General features: G+C 39.9%; 2 protein-coding genes across 3 annotated transcripts; one reads left to right on the forward strand and one right to left on the reverse strand.

The window, feature by feature from the left end:
• Positions 1-393: 393 nt before the first annotated feature.
• Positions 394-15,471, reverse strand: gmfb (glia maturation factor, beta). Its single transcript, XM_041971172.1, has 7 exons — positions 15,387-15,471; positions 13,679-13,775; positions 12,339-12,388; positions 12,133-12,182; positions 5,132-5,214; positions 4,965-5,038; positions 394-3,630 (listed from the first exon to the last, which is right to left on the reverse strand). The coding sequence occupies exons 1-7, from the start codon at positions 15,387-15,389 to the stop codon at positions 3,559-3,561; spliced, it is 429 nt and encodes a 142-aa protein (XP_041827106.1). The 5' UTR covers positions 15,390-15,471; the 3' UTR covers positions 394-3,558.
• A 771-nt stretch (positions 15,472-16,242) lies between these two features.
• On the forward strand, positions 16,243-20,376 carry lgals3a (lectin, galactoside binding soluble 3a). Of its 2 annotated transcripts, XM_041971272.1 has the most exons (7): positions 16,243-16,401; positions 16,801-16,818; positions 16,937-17,231; positions 17,277-17,653; positions 18,664-18,752; positions 18,880-19,036; positions 19,389-20,376. In XM_041971272.1, the coding sequence occupies exons 2-7, from the start codon at positions 16,804-16,806 to the stop codon at positions 19,542-19,544; spliced, it is 1,089 nt and encodes a 362-aa protein (XP_041827206.1). In that variant the 5' UTR covers positions 16,243-16,401; positions 16,801-16,803; the 3' UTR covers positions 19,545-20,376. The 2 variants fall into 2 exon arrangements, with proteins under 2 accessions (XP_041827206.1, XP_041827205.1); XM_041971271.1 differs by having other exon boundaries at positions 16,937-17,653.
• Positions 20,377-21,924: the final 1,548 nt, after the last annotated feature.

Raw genomic sequence — 21,924 nt, forward strand, 5'->3', positions numbered from 1 at the left:
GATTAAAATTGAACTCTAGTATTATGAAGGTTTGGATGACAAAGTTACAAAAAAAAACCCTACATTTTATATAATTATAATTTTTAATTTTTTTTTATTTTTTAGTAATTCCTCTTGACGTCAAATAAGTGTAGCTTTTTTTTTATTATTATTATTATTATTAAGTTTGGAGAAGATTGGAGAATCACCCATTTACACAGATTCTCACTGATTTTGACTTGTTTGAGGATTTGAAATATTTAAGTGTGACAGTACATTAAACTGGTGTATTTGTACAGCAAAGTTCTTGTACAAGACAATAAAACCTAGAGACAATTAATCTAGTCAATACTGGAACAAAACTTTAAACAAAAATTTTTCAGTTCGAAAACAACGGTCTGGAAAACAGAGGAGTAGACATCACTGTCATTTTATTTGAGCAACAGGACAATAGACACCTTTATAAAGTATGGGAAAATACAAATATCTCAAGTTTCACTGACGCCACGAGGCAGCTGGTTATGATAGACATTTCAGGTGTTTTTAGTAAAAAGGAAAGGAAATAGAAAAGGCATTTGATCAGAAAGGACACTCACCGAGCTAAACTACACATTTGCAGGTTAAAGTAAAGACTGATAAGGCCTAAATGCACTAATTTTCACCACATAAGGAGAAAAAGCTGTGAGATCCACAGGATATAACCAGAAACAAAGCTCAAAAACGTAGCTGAGCAGGCCTCACATAGAGCCTGTAACACATGGACAGTTACTAAAGCTCATTTCCACTAAGAATAACAAAAGCAGAGTTCATCTTAAAGAAACTACTTATTTTTCAGACAGAGTGAGAACACAGCTGATGTTCAACCAACCAGATGTTTAAAGACTTCCTGTGCAAATCAAACATATATAAGTCAAATAATTCATACAAGTGAGCAGTGAGGTTTTAGGTATGTCATGAGGAAACTGTTAAATTCTCTAAAGAATGCATTTAGATGCACATTTTAGAGGTTTGGGAGATTTGAGGAATATAACCGATACACACATTTTTATTCACATCAAAACCAGTGCATTGCATGCCTCAAAGTTAGCCTGTACTGCGTTGATCAAAATCATTTCTATTGTTTCATAATGTCCATTTCAGACCATTTCTTTTTCAAAATTTACTGCTTAAAAAAGCAGGATAGTGTACAACTTGAGCTGTAGAAAATAAAATCTTAAAAACATGGCGGTTATTCGTGCTGGAATTATGATTTTGTGCTGCTGCAGCATCATACTGGCTAACACGAGGCTGACAGTGTAAATCTTAGCTTTAATGTTATCAGTAGATATCAAAACAAGAGATTACAGTTATGTCCCCTTGCACCAGTTGGATTAAACCTCATCCCGCTCTTTACATGTAAAATTGCTGTGTAGTGTAGAAAAATGGCTTGATTGTGCGTACGTATATTTGAGTCAGTTCTCTGGGATCAGTAATAGTGTTTTAATATTTATCATAATGCTTAAGAAAAGATTGTTTTTGGACTTTAAGAAAAGAAAGTCACTAATCTTTGTCTGTGTTCTGCTTCCACAACAAACATGTTTGTCGTATTTTTATTTTGGACTCGTCATATTTAAAACAAAAAAAGTTGGGGGTATGGTAGAAGTAGCTCCTACTCGCCCTCATCCATTTCCAAAAACTATGAATCAAAAACGACACTGATGAGATGTGGGGTTCATTTGTGGCTATTATTCTTTCTGAGGGATCAATATACCAAACTAATATTATGTTCTTCACAACAATAAAAAATCTGCCACTTAAGTGATTAATGAAATTTAATTTAAAACAGAATGTAGCATTAAATCATATTTAATGTTATTTGCTAAAATATGCAGCTTTTTTAACGCTGGAGCTGCTTATCCTGGAACTTTTCTGGGTTTAAGTAGCCATTTTACAGGATTTTAACCATGAAACGAGTTAAATTTTTGTCTTTGAGAAAAGTACCAGACAAATATTGGTCAGTAACACATTTCTATTGTTTTAAATGTGTGCTTCACATTAGCTGAAAGCCTAAATCCTGCTTTCTGAGTCAGCATACAGACTCATTTCAGTAAAAAAAAAAAAAAAAAGTAACCGTATGAACACTTACAGACTTTAGAAATTGGCACAAAATATAAGCAGCTGCCACATTCAATGCATGCATATCAGAATCTGCATTCAGAAGAAGCTACATGGTTTATTCTGTATGGAAAATGACCTACATTCTGCTTTTACCTACCAAGTCTAAACACGTAGCACTACTGGCATTTGGAAGAGTCGCAGCATCATTCTTAATCTGCAACAGCCACAAAGCAATGAAAAGTGGCTTTTACGACAGAATTAAGCACAACATTCATTACCACAATAACAGTAAGAGCTATAATTCACAATAACAGTTAAACTCCCAAAAGATACAGTTCCCCAGTTAAAGAGAATGGCCCAGTAGATTAAAAAGAGGGCAGGCGATACCAACATGTGTCCAGTGTCGCCATCATCGATGTCAAAGTCGCAACAGACTAAAGTTTTGTGCAGAAATGTTCACATCTGGAATGTTGCAGTGGAAATACTGTTCCCTCGATTGTTTATCAAAGTCTCCACAAAGCATTTTTTCCCTAAACGGACATAAAACTATCTGATGACAAGCTAACGGGGCTTAATCTACTAAACAATAAGCCCCACGTCGTGCAACTGTTGGCTTGTTTGTGTGCGCAGATAAACACACTTAATGTGTCAGTATTAGTATTAGTCTTATTGTCCTTTCTAGAAGTGACTATTGTATGAAACTTATTTGAATGTCCTTGAGTGAATACTGAAGGAGAAGCTAAGATAGACCCCAGTAGTGTTTTTATGGATTGCAGCTATGATTGTTTGAATGATCTGGCTGGAAGGAACAGGAAATTAATGCTCTAAAGTAAATATAAACCTAAACTACATACACAAGAGATAAAAAAAAAAAACAAAAAATAAGACTCCCTCAAATTGTGAAAGTGAAAAAGATAAAAAGATTAAACTGAGTAGATTCCAAGTTGCCAAAAAAAACAAACAAAAAAAAAACAAAAACAAGAGAAAGAACAAAACTGAGTGTAAACTAAAACAAAGTGTTGTTACGAAGCCTTAAAGTTCTCTTGAATGAGCATGCTTTGGAGGGGCGGATCGACTTCTTTCCACTTCAAGAACTATGGGAGTGTTAATTCAACACAGACACATCACTGGCACATGGAGAGATTGTATGGGAGACAAACACAGACCTGCGTCAAATACTATTTGCCGTTTTAGGCTGCCAGATGGGCAAAGTTTAATTTGTGCCGTAACTGTTGACAGTCACAGAGAAGTACTTGAACTCTTGCAACTGTCTGAACCTTCTGGCACAAACTGAACTGTAATATGCTGTAAACGCCACCATGGATGCCTAAAACAGAGCAAGAAGTATTTACAAACACTATTTAAATCAGGTCTGATGCACAGAGGAGGGAAACATTAACTGTGGTGTGTGTTCTCCTTGAGAGATGACACGAGTTGTGCAAGCTGGATCCTCCTCGCACCCCATACCTCGAGGTGGTTACTTTAGCGGAAAAAGCCGAGTTTCTCCCTGAGCCATTCTTCTGTCAGGTCCTCTGTGTTCCTGATCTCAAACACCTGTTTAAAGTACAATTGACGGAAACAAATATAACAGGTTACAAATGGTCAGTTCAAAACTCAATGGATTAGCATGTTTTAATTTCATCAGCCAATTAATTGGCTTAATGAATGCCATTAATATGATTAGTATGATCTTATTTGAGGGATTTAGTGACATCTAGTGGCAAAGTTACATATTGTAACCAACTGAACAACTTTGCGTCCTGCAGCAGTTTTCCCTCAGTGTAGGCGTGATCGGATCAGCTGTTTATCACTGCAACATGTATGAAGCTGCTTCAACATTTAACAACTCCACTCTGAAGCTGAGCAGATATTGTACAGTAGAAAAGTCTTAAGTAAGCTCTGATTTTTGTGTATTTGCTTCCAAACAGCCACACTGTAGTACATACTACAAGGCTGTGGGGGTGCTACGATGATTAAAGACTAACACTCCAGAGCTACAACAAGACGTAGCGCATGTGCAGATAATGATATATCTGCTTGCTCCTGCTGTTTATGGTACAGTAGCGCAGCAATGTGGTGTAAAAGCCGTGCATTTCGGTGCTAAAGCTTTACACAAGCCAGGACTGTCTGGAGCAGCACCACAACACAGTTGGTCAAGGACGCCATTATTGTTGTTGTGTTTGGCGCGCGTGCATCACACTGACGTCATATCGGTGAGGTTATGCTGTCCTCACAATACCACTGACGGTAGAAGTCTCAAACCTATCCACCTTGGTACCTGGTTTCAGACATAATCGGTTTCATGGAGGCTAATCCCTAGATTCATGGGGATGAAAGGGTGGATTGCTAAAATACTTTTGCAGTTTTACTGCAATTCGGCATCATGGGGACGGCCCCTAAAGCTCCCACTATTAATAATGTATTGGCTGCTAAAGTCTGTTTATATATTATTTATCTGTTTATTAACTGAGTATTTTCTAAAAAGGAAATACAGTAATGCCAACTTTGACAGCAATGTCAATAGTTTTGTACAGTGGACTGGTTTAAGACCTGATAATGGCACTTGTTAAAAATAAATAAATCACTTACAAGAAAAGGATCCATTTTCTGGGCATCTTAAATAACTATATATATTAAAGGAGATCCATTCATACTTCTACAGAGATATTTTACTGAAAAACCAAACTGTAAATGTCTAAAAATCACACAAGGATGAAAGTCCTTACAAGATGAACCAAATGAGTGGCCACATCCATCGCAGACATTTTTACATCCACACAGTAATAAAAAAACAAACACTGAAAACATGTTCTAATTCCGACATTTAGAAAGGACACTTATGCGGCAGATGCGACAAGGCCATTCAAATAGCTGCAGGAGTCACTAACCTTGGTCAGCTCAACAGTTTGCACCAGCTTGTTTTTGCTTCCTGCGTACATCATCTGCTGCTCTGGTCTGCAACCTGCAATGCAACATGTCCAACAGCACAGTTAACCACAGTTTCTTTGAGCTGCTAGAAATTTATTCTAAAAAATCATTAGAGGGATGGTCTTACCAAGTGGACTGGAGAAGATGAAGCAGAGCGGATAAGAAACACGTCCATCATCATGTTGATACTTATAACTGTAGACGACGAATGTTCAGGGTGTTAAGGACAGTTCACATCACAAGAAACCAACCTTAAAACAAAAATCTATTCTCTTATTTTACAAATATATGTGGGAGATTGAGCTCTCACTCCCTTAAAAAGGTAGTAAAGAGAATTAAAGCTGCAAGCAGCGATGAAGGCCCTCGCACCTCTGGCGCCGCTCTGGCCTATTGCACCGCCCCCTCGGCCTGCAACCTCCCTCCCCAAGCAAGCTCGCTCTGGCTGGCAGTCGTACGCTCAGTCGTCCCCATGTTTCTGCCTCGTGTGGTCATTGTCTCTCTCTGACCATCATCTCATACATCAATGGGCCTAATAATGATATCAGAAGTGGTCATGACCTTGTTCTGACCAATAGTGTGAAACAAATCCAAACACAATCATGCTTTTAAGATCTGCAGATATCAACATGGCCAGTAGGTGGAGCTATAGTGTTTGATCTTGTACTAACATGTTGAGGTTCGGACTTTAATGACAACTGCCAAGTATCACGTCATTGGGTCAACCGAGTCCAGAGTTATAGCCACTTCCTGTTTGATGGCGAGGGACAGAAACCTCACAGGCAGCCATTTTATTCATGATGGTGTAAGCAGTTTGTTATATTGTGAGTCATGTGTTCATCAAGGATAATATTGATGAGTTTGAGTAGGTGTAGGTAGGGTACGTAAATTTACACATTCCCTTGGGGGGGTACGCAAAATTAGGCGCGTTTTCGCGCATGTTCAGGTCCCCTAAAATGCAATTTACTTTTGACAAGAAGAAGAAGAATAAGGAAGAAACGGAGCAATTACAATAGGCCTTCGCACCGCCTTCGGTGCTCGGGCCTAATTAAAGCTGCAAGCAGCGATGAAGGCCCTCGCACCTCTGGCGCCGCTCCGGCCTATTGCACCGCCCCCCTCGGCCTGCAACCTCCCTCCCCAAGCAAGCTCGCTCTGGCTGGCAGCCGTACGCTCAGTCGTCCCCATGTTTCTGCCTCGTGTGGTCATTGTCTCTCTCTGACCATCATGTCATACATCAATGGGCCTAATAATGACATCAGACGTGGTCATGACCTTGTTCTGACCAATAGTGTGAAACAAATCCAAACAAAATCATGCTTTTAAGATCTGCAGATATCAACATGGCCAGTAGGTGGAGCTATAGTGTTTGATCTTGTACTAACATGTTGAGGTTCGGACTTTAATGACAACTGCCAAGTATCACGTCATTGGGTCAACCGAGTCCAGAGTTATAGCCACTTCCTGTTTGATGGCGAGGGACAGAAACCTCGCAGGCAGCCATTTTATTCATGATGGTGTAAGCAGTTTGTTATATTGTGAGTCATGTGTTCATCAAGGATAATATTGATGAGTTTGAGTAGGTGTGTAGGGATTTCAATGGGATAAAAGGGGTACTTCCTGTTTCCAGGGGGCGGGGCTATGGCGTTGAAAACATCAGGACATGAAGAAGCTTTTTGGTTTGTACTGGCATGTTATATAAATATGCCACATTTCATGAATGTCAGTCAAAGCAGTGGTTGGAGCTGATAGAATAAATAATTATAGGGGGCGCTATAGAGCCACATAACCAGCATATGTCTATTTAAATCAGTTCCAGGCCTGACCACTGTCCTTCCTGCCGAGTTTGGTGGAGATCGGGAGTACTATGGGTCAGTTGCAAATACTTCCTGTTTCATGGCGATGAACGCCATTCGCCATGGTTTTGCTTGAGGAAGGAACTTGAGGATTGTTTTCGGTAGTATCACGAAAGAGTTTGACCTGATCTGAAGCACTTTTGAGTGTGTGGAGTTCATTCCTGAGGAGAGGGACCCCAGTGTCTGAAAAAGACACTTCCTGTTGAAAGTGGGCGGGGCTTAGACCAAGACCAGAAGTAGTTCAATGTATCTGTTCAGGAACAGACCCTGAGTAATTACTGTGAGTGTGATGGTGATTGGATGAAAATTGAGGGATTTATACTGATTAATGATGTCATGGCGTTTTATCCAAGTTTGTCATGACGCCACCGTCTGGCCATGCAGCGTTGAGCAATGTCCAGGTGACAATATCTGGACATGTAGATGTGGTCAGCATGGAAATGACATCAAACGGGGCCATTTTGGTCAAGATAGGTTGTTTTATATGTAAGTTATGTCAGTTTCGTCTCTCATGGCGAGATATCAAAGTTTGAGGCCACGCCCCCGCCATGCCCTTTCTCCTTTGAGAAAGTTTTGCATAACTTTTGAACACACATGCCTCTGGAAGCTTCAGAGTGATTTTGAGGTAAATACGATTAAGTCTGTAGGAGGAGTTCGTTCAAATGCAATGGCAAGAAACAGGCCAAAATGACCCTGAAAATGACACGTTTTTACAAAATGGCCGACTTCCTGTTGAAATTAGCCTATAGGTCTAATGGACAGTTTTGTGACATCCTGGCATAGTAAATCAATGTGGTGAATTTCATGCATGTCGGTCCACGTCATGGGGCGGGGCTGGTTGATCAGAAATATTGTAGAGGGCGCTACTAGAGCCACTATGTCACTATTCCAGCATATGTCAATTTGGCTCAGTTCCACGTCTGAATACGATCCTTCCTGCCGAGTTTGGTGGAGATCGATGGTACACAGGGTGAGTTACAAGTACTTCCTGTTTGGTGGCGTCGGACCAATATTCGCCATGGTTACGTTTGGCGAAGGAGCTTGAGATTTTTATTGTGGTATCATGAAAGGGTTTGACCTGTTGTGAAGTACTTTCAAGTGTGCACGTTTTATTCCTGAGGAGATGGACCCCTGCGTCTGAAAAAAAGCACTTCCTGTTGGAAGTGGGCGGGGCTTAGGGCTAGACCGGAATTGGTGATATGAATCTGTTCAGGGCCGGACCCTGATTAATCCCTGCAAGTCTGATGGGGATTGGATCAGAATTGAGGGATTTATAGTGATTTATGATGTCATGGCGTCTTATCAAAGTTCGCCATGGCGCCACGGTCTCGCCCTGCAGCATAGAGCAACAGTTTTCACTGGTTATCATCACCAACTTGTTTTCTGCTGTCTGACCCAGTTTGGACCTGGTTGTGTTCAAAACGTCAGATAAGAGGGTCTCCAAGTAAAAACCATGACTTACTGTCGCCAGGGGGCGTGGCCAATTCATAACCCAAATATTGACATGTAGATGTGTTCAGGATGGGACTGGCATCATACGAGGCCATTTTGGGTCAGAAAAGTTGTTTTATGTGGGAGTTATATCAATTTCGTCTTTCATGGCGAGACATCAAACTTTGAGGCCACGCCCCCTGTACGCCGTTACTCCTTTGAGAGAGTTTTGCATAACTTTTGATCACACATGCCTTCTGAACATCCTCAGCCATTTTGGTGTCAATACGATAATATCTCTAGGAGGAGTTCGTTCAAATGCGAGGTCAGTAAAACGCCAAAATGGCGACTTTGACCCAAAATGGCCGCCTTCCTGTTTTTTTTAGAGCAGTTCTCCAAGAGGATTTTTTGTTCGCCTGAGCATTTAGAACATGTGTAGTGAGTTTCATAAAGATTGATGACGTGCAGTGGCGGGGCACCATAAATAGGTGGCGCTCTTGTTCAATTTTGCCCGAACAGTCCCGAGCACCCCAAAATATGAAATTTTTCACATTCCTTTGGGGGGGTACGCAAAATTTGGTGAGTTTTGGGGTATGTTGAGACCCCCAAAAATGCAATTCATTTGACGGGAGAATAATAAGAATAATTAAAGCTGCAAGCAGCGATGAAGGCCCTCGCACCTCTGGCGCCGCTCCGGCCTATTGCACCGCCCCCTCGGCCTGCAACCTCCCTCCCCAAGCAAGCTCGCTCTGGCTGGCAGCCGTACGCTCAGTCGTCCCCATGTTTCTGCCTCGTGTGGTCATTGTCTCTCTCTGACCATCATCTCATACATCAATGGGCCTAATAATGACATCAGAAGTGGTCATGACCTTGTTCTGACCAATAGTGTGAAACAAATCCAAACAAAATCATGCTTTTAAGATCTGCAGATATCAACATGGCCAGTAGGTGGAGCTATAGTGTTTGATCTTGTACTAACATGTTGAGGTTCGGACTTTAATGACAACTGCCAAGTATCACGTCATTGGGTCAACCGAGTCCAGAGTTATAGCCACTTCCTGTTTGATGGCGAGGGACAGAAACCTCACAGGCAGCCATTTTATTCATGATGGTGTAAGCAGTTTGTTATATTGTGAGTCATGTGTTCATCAAGGATAATATTGATGAGTTTGAGTAGGTGTGTAGGGTTTTCAATGGGAAAAAAGGGGTACTTCCTGTTTCCAGGGGGCGGGGCTATGGCGTTGAAAACATCAGGACATGAAGAGGCTATTTGGTTTGTACTGGCATGTTATATAAATATGCCACATTTCATGAATGTCAGTCAAAGCAGTGGTTGGAGCTGATAGAATAAATAATTATAGGGGGCGCTATAGAGCCACATAACCAGCATATGTCTATTTAAATCAGTTCCAGGCCTGACCACTGTCCTTCCTGCCGAGTTTGGTGGAGATCGGGAGTACTATGGGTCAGTTGCAAATACTTCCTGTTTCATGGCGATGAACGCCATTCGCCATGGTTTTGCTTGAGGAAGGAACTTGAGGATTGTTTTCGGTAGTATCACGAAAGAGTTTGACCTGATCTGAAGCACTTTTGAGTGTGTGGAGTTCATTCCTGAGGAGAGGGACCCCAGTGTCTGAAAAAGACACTTCCTGTTGAAAGTGGGCGGGGCTTAGACCAAGACCAGAAGTAGTTCAATGTATCTGTTCAGGAACAGACCCTGAGTAATTACTGTGAGTGTGATGGTGATTGGATGAAAATTGAGGGATTTATAATGATTAATGATGTCATGGCGTTTTATCCAAGTTTGTCATGACGCCACCGTCTGGCCATGCAGCGTTGAGCAATGTCCAGGTGACAACATCTGGACATGTAGATGTGGTCAGCATGGAAATGACATCAAACGGGGCCATTTTGGTCAAGATAGGTTGTTTTATATGTAAGTTATGTCAGTTTCGTCTCTCATGGCGAGATATCAAAGTTTGAGGCCACGCCCCCGCCATGCCCTTTCTCCTTTGAGAAAGTTTTGCATAACTTTTGATCACACATGCCTCTGGAAGCTTCAGAGTGATTTTGAGGTAAATACGATAAAGTCTGTAGGAGGAGTTCGTTCAAATGCAATGGCAAGAAACAGGGCAAAATGACGCTGAAAATGACACGTTTTACAAAATGGCCGACTTCCTGTTGAAATTAGCAAAAAGGTGTAATGGACAGTTTTGTGCATCCTGGCATAGTAAATCAATGTGGTGAATTTCATGCATGTCGGTCCACGTAGGGGGCGAGGCTGGTTGATCAAAATATTGTAGGGGGCGCTATAGAGCCACTATGTCACTATTCCAGCATATGTCAATTTGGCTCAGTTCCACGTCTGAATACGATCCTTCCTGCCGAGTTTGGTGGAGATCGATGATACACCGGGTGAGTTACAAGTACTTCCTGTTTGATGGCGTCGGACCAAGATTCGCCATGGTTACGTTTGGCGAAGGAACTTGAGATTTTTATTGTAGTATCATGAAAGGGTTTGACCTGTTGTGAAGCACTTTCAAGTGTCTGGGGTTCATGCCTGAGGAGAAGGACCACGACAATTGCAAAAAAGCACAGCCTGTTGAAAGTGGGCGGGGCTTAAGGCTAGACCGGAAGTGGTCATATGGGTGTGTTCGGGACCGGACCATGACTAAGCCCTGTGAGTTTGATGGTGATTGGGTGAAAAATGAGGGAGTTATACTGATTGATGATGTCATGGCGTCTTATCAAAGTTCGCCATGGCGCCACGGTCTTGCTTTGCAGCGTAGAGCAACAGTCTTCACCGGATATCATCCCCAACTTGTTTTCAGGTGTCTGATGCAGTTTGACCCCGGTTGTGTTCAAAACGTCAGAGAAGTGGGTCTTCGAGTAAAAAACATGACTTCCTGTTGCCAGGGGGCGTGGCCTATTCATAATCCCATAATGACCACATAGATGTGTTGAGGATGGGACTAGTATCATACGAGGCCATTTTGGGTCAGAAAAGTTGTTTTATGTGGGAGTTATATCAATTTCGTCTTTCATGGCGAGACATCAAACTTTGAGGCCACGCCCCCTGTACGCCGTTACTCCTTTGAGAGAGTTTTGCATAACTTTTGATCACACATGGCTTCTGAACATCCTCAGCCATTTTGGTGTCAATACGATAATATCTCTAGGAGGAGTTCGTTCAAATGCGAGGTCAGTAAAACGCCAAAATGGCGACTTTGACCCAAAATGGCCGCCTTCCTGTTTTTTTTAGAGCAGTTCTCCTAGAGGATTTTTTGTTCGCCTGAGCATTTAGAACATGTGTAGTGAGTTTCATAAAGATTGATGACGTGCAGTGGCGGGGCACCATAAATAGGTGGCGCTCTTGTTCAATTTTGCCCGAACAGTCCCGAGCACCCCAAAATATGAAATTTTTCACATTCCTTTGGGGGGGTACGCAAAATTTGGTGAGTTTTGGGGTATGTTGAGACCCCCAAAAATGCAATTCATTTGACGGGAGAATAATAAGAATAATAATAAACGCTTGCATTTCAATAGGCCTTCGCACCGCCTTCGGTGCTCGGGCCTAATAATAATAAACGCTTGCATTTCAATAGGCCTTCGCACCGCCTTCGGTGCTCGGGCCTAATAATAAACGCTTGCATTTCAATAGGCCTTCGCACCGCCTTCGGTGCTCGGGCCTAATAATAAACGCTTGCATTTCAATAGGCCTTCGCACCGCCTTCGGTGCTCGGGCCTAATAATAAACGCTTGCATTTCAATAGGCCTTCGCACCGCCTTCGGTGCTCGGGCCTAATTATTCAAATAATGCGAGTCTGATCATCCACTCAAAGGATATCTTGGCTGTCTCTCAGGCAGTTCATCCTTCAGTTCATCAGGAGAGATATCCTAAAAAACAACAAATGTAACCCTGTTATGAACATCAGTTTTATTTGCACTTTATCTAAAAAAAGCTGTTATTTACTAAGTTCTGCAGGAGGCAGACAAAGATCAAAACAAGCTAGAAGTCAGATTTAGTTCCTTAGATTTACTTCCAAAGCTTACCTCATGTTCTTCGTCAAGAATAACAAGCTGCTTGTCTTTATCAATTTTCACTGAAGGATAAAAAGGGGGGGGGGACAATAAAAATCATCAACTGAATTTATTTGTCTGAAACAAGTGTTTTGAAAACAGTTAATAATAATAAGGAATAATAAAAAATAATACTGAATAATAATGATAATAATAAAACTGTTTTATATGCTAGAAAATATCCAATATTTCCAACAGCGAGTGTCCTGCTGTGTAGGACGTTTGACTTTGAGCCTGAGTCCCTGTCATGTAAACACACAGCTGATCCCATTCAGCAGAAATGATATTCTGAACCAAACAGGGGAGGAGGACAAAGCTTACGCTCCATTTTCATACTGACAACTCTAACTTGTGGTATCAAAATGTGCTTGAGGCACACAAAAGTGAAGCTAGCTTGTTTCTTATAGGCTAAAACCAGTAATAATCTTCATTACATCATCTGAATTACATAAAACATTCAACTAAATAAGCAACGTTAAGACTTGAAAAGAAAAACTAACAACATTTTATAGAGAGAAGTTGAGGAAAGAAAAATATCAGCTTATCAGTTTTAATGCTAAGCTAACAAGCTAAACTTTTGGCTAATATGAGGGTGGTGTAAATCGTTTTTGTTTTGATTGGAATACTATTCCTGTGTAAATGTGTCTTTTTTTGTCATTTTCAATTTCCCTCTGGGATTTTTTTTTTTTTTCTCCAAGATAACACTTTCCTATCTCTGAATGTTTCTGTTAGAAGCTTCTTTAGTCATGTGCTCCATGTACCTTGGACTAAACCTTTCCCAGGTCACAAGTCAGAAAACCACATTTTTTTCTTATTCACAGCATGCTGAGCACATGTGTAATGATTGACATTAATGATGATTATGTTCCTTTTCATGCCTCAGTTAATCACAATGGACCTTCACACATTCCCTTAAATGGAATGAAGCCGATATTTATACACTCGTACACTTCCTGTTATGACATGTCTAAAGTAAAAAAAAAAAAAAAAAGTCCATAAACTGCAGCTTTACTACTTTTTAATGTCATTTTGGAATTTGAAGCTGAGGTTAGAGACGTTCCTCTGACTGCCTCCAACCCAATCGAACTTTCTAAATGACATTTCCTACTTATTCCGCATTTAAATGGAACACAAATTTTGCCTTCTATGACTCGGACCACAAGTTTCTAAATTTGTTCATTTCTAGCATATGCCAGCCAGCCAAAGAGCAGTGTACCCTGAGTGTCTTTAAATGCTGCTTTTATAAACACAAAACAAAAATTTAGATGCCACACTCTCAATAAGCGTGCAATGGTGGAAGACTGGTGACTCACTGATGATGGCTGCATTGTTGGTCTCCTTCCGGAAACGGAACTGCCTTAGCTTTTTCACCAGGTCTTCATCCACATCACACACCACCAGTGATTCACTCTTGATTTAAAAAAAAAATTGGAAGAAACATGTAAACACATAAATACTTCATGTCAAACTGAACATGTTATGAGGAATATGTAATATTCCTGTTCTTCTGAGTCTTCCAGTCTATTCAAAACAGCAGCCCCTCTGCAGATTTAAAAGTACAACAATCACATAATACTTTCTGTTTGAGTCCAATCTGACCTAGCAGATTTATCCAGAGAGGAATATGTAATAATCCTCATAACTTGTAATATTTTTCAGCAGCAGAAACACAATAAAATGAGCCACTGTTTTATAAATGTGCTGACATTCCTGTAGTTCAGTACATGTGTATTTGTTATGACTATCCCTGATCCAAGTATGAGAACATGATACACAGAGTTTAAGATAATAAGTGCCTTAAACTATTTTTTGTATTTTTGACAGTAAAATGGACTATTACAATAAACAAGCAAGTACAGTTTAATGGAAAACAGAAAACAATGTTCTAAACAGCAGCTCGTCTGAAGATTTTGAAGTGCAACAAACAGCCACGTAATACTTTCTGTTTGAGTAAAATCTGACCTAGAAGATTTAATCCAGTGAGAAAACAATACACCAGTCTGAACTTGCTTTTGTTGGTCTAAACCTCCATCACATCCACGCACAATATTACATAACCATCACAAAGGCATAAACTCTCCAGGAGTCACTGCAGACATTCTGAAATCTTTAATTACACCTTCCTGAACAGATGGCTGGTGGGAGTCAGGATTTCACTGAGCTCTGCCAGAGATCTTTACAGATTAAGAAAAGGCTGGAGCGTCGAAGATTCGGAAGAACAGGATGTATTCAGAAAGGATGGGAAACCGGCATAACAATAAGAGCAGGCGGTGGCCAGTGGCCGCAGGTTTACTTCTGGTTAACATTCCTCCAGACACTAGCAACTGGTTGGCCAATTTGTCACCTAATTCAACCAGAAAATGAGCCAGTTTACTTTAATAATAATCGTCATACGGGGATCATAATATCGTAATTACACCCATCGACAGTGAAGAGAGTCGAGTTGAAAACATGAAGGGAAACAAGTATTCACCATGATAAGCAGACGAGCTAGCGTTTAGGTAGCTCTATGAAACCAGACGTGTTAAAACGTATCACTGCGATGAGTTGCGTCAAGTTACCAGTAAAAGCAACAAGAAAAACGGAAGCTTCACTACAAAACAAAAGCTTTTGAGCTTGAATTTGGGTTCTTTTTTAAACTAAATTAACGTATGGATCTTAAAATAAAAAAGAGTATTTAGTTTTCTAGAACTGATTTTTCTGTGCGTTAAACTTAATGAATCGCTCGCTTTCATTTGTAAAATCAACGTTAAAGCGATCGGAACTTTAACTTGATTCACGTAGATTTTATTCTGAAACCACTCTCCGGAACACCAATCATTTCTGTGTTAACAACCCCGATGTCGAAACAAACAACAGAGGGTGGAACTAATGCTAAGGCTAGCATGCTAGCGCTAGCAAATCTGCGACCTCACTTTTTCCTCAATACTCCCTGAAACTTCTTATTTCTTAAAAGTCAACGACTAGAGCACAGTAGCAAAGAGATTTAGATCTCATTCGCTAGTTACTAGAATAACTTACCATTGTTGCTGAGTTTTAAAAAAAATCCTCCTGTGCCGCAGCTGCTGCTCTGAATGGCAGGGACGCTTTTGTGTATGTGTGTGTGTGTTTTTTTTCTTTACTTCACATTATCTTGTGACTGGTTTGGCCAATCCCATAGAAGCTCCCCCTAGTCCAAAACTTGGCCAAAACAATCTCACATTATTCCCCTAGGCAGATCTAGAATTAATGTAAAATAATAATAATGAAAAATAAATAAAATATTTGTATTAAAATATATATAGGTTAATAATAGCGCAATTTAAACAGCAGCTTACCTAACCATAATCTCCTAATGGTGGGTGAAGTTAAAAGCAATGGAATTTACTTTTTACACCGCGATGTATTTTTGGAGGAACGACTAAAATGGTGTGAAAATTAAAATGATAAACACATCTATTTAATTTAATTTTGTGTATGTTTGAATATTTAAATGACATTTTAAAATATTGGTGTTTAGCTTTTTTTACTTTTTTCTTTCGCTTTTACCTCTTATTCTTTCAGTAACTGGCTTTGTTAATGTGTCTTGTTAGTGTGTGTTCTCTATCCTCGTGAAGACTAAATTGGTGACGATGTCAACGTTTGTCGATGGGAGTGTGGCTTGTCACATTTTAGAAGAGTTATGTGCATTTGTTGAAGACATCATTTAGGGTTCAGGTTATCAGGTTAGTGTCAATTTTAGATTTCAATTTGCTAAAGGGTCTGGGTTATACATTTAATAGTTACAATAAAAGCAGAGGAATGCATTTGTGTTTGTAAGAGTTCTCACAACGACGTGAGTTTCGCACCGGAACGCGCCCGCCCATCCCTCGAACTACGTCATCAGTCAAGCGCGTGTGCGTTCTTCCTTTTCAAGAGTTGTTGTGAGAGCTGATCTAACGTTAGCTTCCACTTGTGAACCTCGGCAGGCTAAATTAGCTGGCTAACTGGTTTTCACTGCTGGATAAATCATCGCTGTTGTCTTCTATAATTTGAGACGAGTCCAGCTTCTGACCAGGTAGCATGAAAACGCAACTTTCAACACCTTATTTCTTTAGACACCCTAAAGCTAGAATAAACAAACGTCAACTACCAGTTAGCTAGTTAGTTAGCTAGTTCGCTAGCCAACTCTGGAACATAATTTACTTAAACATTTTAAAGCGTATATCCTCTGCTAAAATACGGTTTAAGATAGTATAATGTGTGTATAGTTTGTTGTTTATATATTTCCGTAATGTCGAGCCCCCTTTTTTTAACTCTACCACAATGGATTTTGTGGATCACCATTCGAGGATGGAAACACTTATTCAGCCTGAATGAGACCTGCCCGCTGTGAATTTTATTTATTTATTTATTTTAATAAGCAAATGTTCGAAATGCTTAATAATATTGATAAAAGTTGTTTGTTTTGTTTTAGATCATGGCCGATTTCTCGGTGAGTTTCAGGTTTTGTATAATTTCTCATCACAACATGCTGTCTGTTTTACTGGTAATTAAACATCTGTTGGTAATGGGTAGACAAAGTCACTTTCTCTTTCGTTGTTTTTCTGTAGCTGGAAGATGCTTTAGGAGATGACACACCAAGTCGGGTTAATAAGATAGGCAACACTAACCCTTCTGCCCCTGCCAGCAACCCTCCACCTCCTTCAAACCCAGGATGGCCTGGTTCAGCTCCAGGAGCTCCCACCCAGCCTTCAGCACCAGCTGACTTTGGCAGCGGATCATCTGGACCAGGGGCTCCAGGGCCATTCCCATTCTCCTCAGGCCCAGGAGCGCCAGGACAATATCCAGGACCTCCTTCAGCACCTGGTGGGTTCCCAGCTGGCCCTGGAATACCTGGACAATATCCACCTGCACCAGGTGCCCCAGGTCAGTTCCCATCCAGCCCTGGGGCACCTGGGCAGTTTCCTGGACAGTATCCACCTGAAGGAGCTCCAGGACAGCTACCTGGAGGTCCTGCTCCTTACCCATCTGGACCATTTCCTTCTGGCCCAGGAGCACCCCCAGGGCCTTATCCAAATGTGCCTTTTCCTGGTAGCCAGGCAGGAGGAGGCAATGGGATGTATGGACCCGGAGGTCCAGGGGCATTCCCTCCTCCAGCTGGCCCTGGCTCTTTCCCTGCTTTTCCTGCTGGAGGGTTTCCCCCAATACCCACTGGGAATTGGGGACCACCTGCAGGTGGAGGTTTTCCTCCTGCGCCTGGCCCCTTTGGTCCTGGTCCTGGGCCCATGGGTCCATATGGTGGCCCTGCTTTTCCTGGAGGCACACTGGTGAGTACTAGCATTTTTAAGAGCTATTACTTTGCTTGCTTGCTGCATTTCTTTTCTGGTGTATCCCTGCTCTGGTGTGATGTGGAGAATCTCTTATTGTATGGTCTTTGGAGGTTTACTCAATACTGCAGGTGGTGAGCATAAATTGTTCTCTCCCTCTGCAGTCGGGTACAAGTGAGGGCTGCATTTCATTATTATTTCTGTATCTTGGCCTCCGCTGGGCTGCAATACAGATAAAAAGCAGAAGCAATGTTTGGTCAGAGGAGTTATCAAAAATCTATTCTTGTCTTTCAGCCCAGATATAATCCACCGTTTTATTGAAAGCAATGAACTCGACTTTTCAATTGGACAAGGACGTCACTTCCAGAATCAACAAGTGGTTTGAATATAGCACCAAAGACTTAATATATATCAGTAATGTCCAGTTGTAACCAATTATCTGGATGATATGCATTAATTATGTGCAATATGATTTAAACAGCATGTTTAAGACACCTTTTTGAATCCTTTTATATCACCATTTAATTCAGCTCTGACTTGTCACATATGTGTGGTTATAATTAAAGATCTTTTTATTTACTGCAATTGTGCTACGATTGTCATAAAGTTATTTTCCTGTTGTAAAAACTTTCCAAAAACTCACATTTTCCATCATTGCCATGGCTAGTCACTGTGACTTGGGAAAGTGTGTGGAAATAAATGAAGATAATGACTCATCAGGGTGTTGCAATGAGAATATGGGAAGGGTCAAAGATTTGACTAATGTTTAACTAAATTTTCCTCATTTTATGACATAAACCTTTCTGCTGTATATTACCAAATAAAGATTATCACTGATAGAATGTGAACAATTTGATGTATCTCCTTGACGATGTTATAAATAAACACATTTTCTTTTGCATATTTTTTCTAGTAAAGCAGAAAAATACATATTGACAAATCCTGTTAATTTTTCAGAAGAGGACAAAAAGTGTATTTTCCACCATTCACAATGAAAATATTTCTTACAGATGGTGCCATATGATCTTCATCTCCATGCTGGAATTATGCCTCAACTTTTAATCACAATAATCGGGGAGCCCGTTCCTGGTGCAGACAGGTACAAATTTACAAATAACTTTCAGTATCTGTGTCTGCTGTCAGCAGCCAAACTGTTTTAAGGGGAAAAAAACTGCTTTTGTGCAACAGCTTAATATCCAGCTCAAATTTTATTTTATTTTTTTCAGGTTCCACGTTGACTTCATCAAAGGTTCAGATGTCGTTTTTCACTTTAATCCTCGCTTCAATGAGCAAACAATTGTCAGAAACTCCAGCCTTGGAGGTTACTGGGGCCCAGAGGAGCGTGAAGGATGCTTCCCCTTCGTTCAGGGACAACGTTTTGAGGTAAAATGTTCTGTAACTGTAAAAGTGATGGTACAACACTCCAGATTGTAAAAATCAGAGCGTCATTTCAAGTTTTTTTTTTTTAAAACATGTCTTTACTTGATGATTGAATCAGAATGGGGGATGAGGATGTTTATACCTGCTGTAAATATGTGTATAAGGTGATCGATCACAAGTAGAGAACTTAAATCTTTTACTTGGCATTAAAATATACGCCAAGTAATCAGGTGTAGTGATTTATTGAAACTTGTGCAAACATTAAGATTGACTACATTTACATAACAAAATACCACAGGTTCGTTTCCTGTTGGTCGACTATTTATTGCTTTCTCACACGTTTAATCCCGTTCAGCTGAAGATCCTTGTGGAGGAGAACATGTTTAAAGTGGCGGTGGACGGAACTCACCTGCTGGAGTACGAGCACAGAGTCGGCGGCCTGGAGGAAGTGACCCTGCTGCGGGTGGCTGGAGACGTCACCCTCTACAGTGCAGCCCCAAGCATGATCTAAATTTGCAACCAACCCAAACAATATCCAAGAGGCCCAGCTCAAACTTTACCGATACATTTCAAATACTTTGGCGTGTTTGATGGAATTTGCAAGGCACAATAATCAGCAAAGTGCAGTTGTTGTCTACCTGGGACATTTATAACATAATAGAAGACAGATTATCCCAGATCTGCACACTATAATCCTTCATTTTTTCCCCCTTTTTTTTTAGTTTGAACTTGATTAAATCTAATTTTAAAACCACTCACAATTCATTACATTTAATGACACAATAGTATTCAAGTAGTAATTGAGGTAAAGTGCATCTAAAGCAGATGGTCTGAAGAAAAACAAATTTATGCTGAATGATATGATTGTAGACTTACGGGAGAAGTACGATGTGTCCCAAGCATTTCAGGTATGTCCACCAGTGGGAATTGTCTTGTTTACTTGTTGCTTATTATTCTGTCCTTTTTACGAATATGATAAGGCTTTGTAGTGCATGGAGTGAAATGCTGAAAATCTGCATAGTTTCCTTTTATTCCGCTGCTGGACTCTCAGACAGCAAGGTGGTGATGATGATGAAATTTCTTAATGTATTTATATACTGACTTTTTTTCCTCCTTTCTTCAGTTGCAATCCTCCTGAGCTTGTGGACTGGAGGGTTGTTGAAATGTTTAATGATTTCTGATTTCATGTTGAAGTCAAACCCAAGGGTGGAAAAAGAGAGGCACTAATGAAAAGGCAGAGACTCTATGGGGATGAATCTGTTGCCAAAGAGAAAGTACAGTGTTTTGAGGTCATGATTCAAGGAGCAACAAGCAAAAACCGATTAAAAGTGCTAATTATTGTACATGTTTCCTGTGCTGCTTGTCTCTGCTCGTAATAGATACTGGGTTAGGGTTAGAAGGAAAGAAAATTAGAAGGTTTTAAGGATGTACCTTCATGAATTTGATGCACTGCAGTGACAAAGTGAATCATGTCTTTTACTCACAGTTGCACAAGCTGTAGAACTGATTTCACACAACAGATTTTAGCACAAAAACCCTCCGATGGCTCTAAGCAGGGCTAAAAAAGTTAAATGGCCAAAACCAAGTTTTTCGAGATTTACAATCCTGCAACTTATTAAAGACGAAGATGTAAAGAACTTTATCGCTCTTTATGAAGAGTAATTGTGAAAATCATTTCCACCTGCCGCCTGGCCTACTTATTCTTTTTTTTTTAACAAGCAGATAATGTGCAATACTAATAAAAGAATTATTAGCCAAATAACGTCAGAATAAACACTTAAATACAAAAAAAAAAAAAAACAGGATTGATGAAATTATTTGCTGATGGTTTGTTTTGTGTGCAAGATTTAGACTTGAAACGGATTTTTTTAATTTCTTGGCTTCACTATTTTTACTGCAGTAAAAACTAATTTCCCTTCACTGCTGGTATTAAGTTAATAGCTTTAATTAGATTGGCTCTAATTGACTAGCATTTAAAGCAAAAAGGTGCTAAAATTAAACTGAAATTCAGTTCATTATGTTTAGAGTGATATGACACGTAATTCAAGTCTGAATGTTAGTTACTAACATACATTTTTAAAAAGTATATTTAGTCAAATACTGTAAGTATAATTTACCAGTAAGGGCTGTTATAGCTTATATTTAGAAACAATTATTTGAGAGTTGCTATTTTTATTAATGATAATAATAAAGGATTAAATTTCTATAGTGTTTTTCAAGGCGACCAAAGTGGTTTACAGTGAAAAAACACCACGTTCATACCTGGTAAACTACATGTGTAGCCATGGTAACGTGGCAGCCGATCCATGTCAATGGCCTCTTCAACCAGCACTGTTCCATATTCATTTTAAAGCACTTTTCAGATTATAAATGATTTTATCTGAACTTCTGACATCGTCTCATTTCAGTAAATGTTGCGATTTTTTAACGTCTCACCAAAATAGAAGATAAAATGCATAGCAGACTTACTTTTTCTTCATCCAATTATCTCATCCTGTCATGAGTTATCTGGTGTCCCTGTACATAACCTAAAGTTAGTGTGATGTATTTCTAAGTAGGACATGTGGGGTCATCAATCAGCTTAGATTACATTATATTTGTAATAGTTTTTTTTTTTTTTTAATCCAGCCCCATTTTTTTAAAATGTGTAATTTAAATGTGCCACCCTTTTCCTGGTTTCTGCCCTTCCCCCTTCAACAATTTTCTAAATCTCCCTCTAGTTTATGAAAAAAAAAGGAAAGGAAGGTACAAAGGTAAAGTTTTTCCAAAAAAAAAATGAATAACAATAAAAAGATGTAGATAGTACATATATTTGCATGTATTATTTCAATTATATGGTGTGTTTTCACGTTGTTTTTCCATTGCATTGATGTAAAACGTCTGAATACAAA

Source organism: Melanotaenia boesemani, chromosome 20 (assembly GCF_017639745.1).
Source record: "Melanotaenia boesemani isolate fMelBoe1 chromosome 20, fMelBoe1.pri, whole genome shotgun sequence".
Taxonomy (NCBI): domain Eukaryota; kingdom Metazoa; phylum Chordata; class Actinopteri; order Atheriniformes; family Melanotaeniidae; genus Melanotaenia; species Melanotaenia boesemani.

Excerpts from the sequence above, each read along its gene's own strand:
- gmfb (XM_041971172.1), bottom strand. Across the intron at positions 12,389-13,678 it reads CAACAATGCAGCCATCATCA|TGAAAATTGATAAAGACAAG; the intron begins GTGAGTCACCAG and ends TTTATCCTTCAG. Across the intron at positions 5,215-12,132 it reads CTGCCTGAGAGACAGCCAAG|ATTCGTCGTCTACAGTTATA; the intron begins ATATCCTTTGAG and ends AACACCCTGAAC.
- lgals3a (XM_041971271.1), top strand. Across the intron at positions 17,654-18,663 it reads CTTTTCCTGGAGGCACACTG|ATGGTGCCATATGATCTTCA; the intron begins GTGAGTACTAGC and ends TATTTCTTACAG. Across the intron at positions 19,037-19,388 it reads TTCAGGGACAACGTTTTGAG|CTGAAGATCCTTGTGGAGGA; the intron begins GTAAAATGTTCT and ends AATCCCGTTCAG.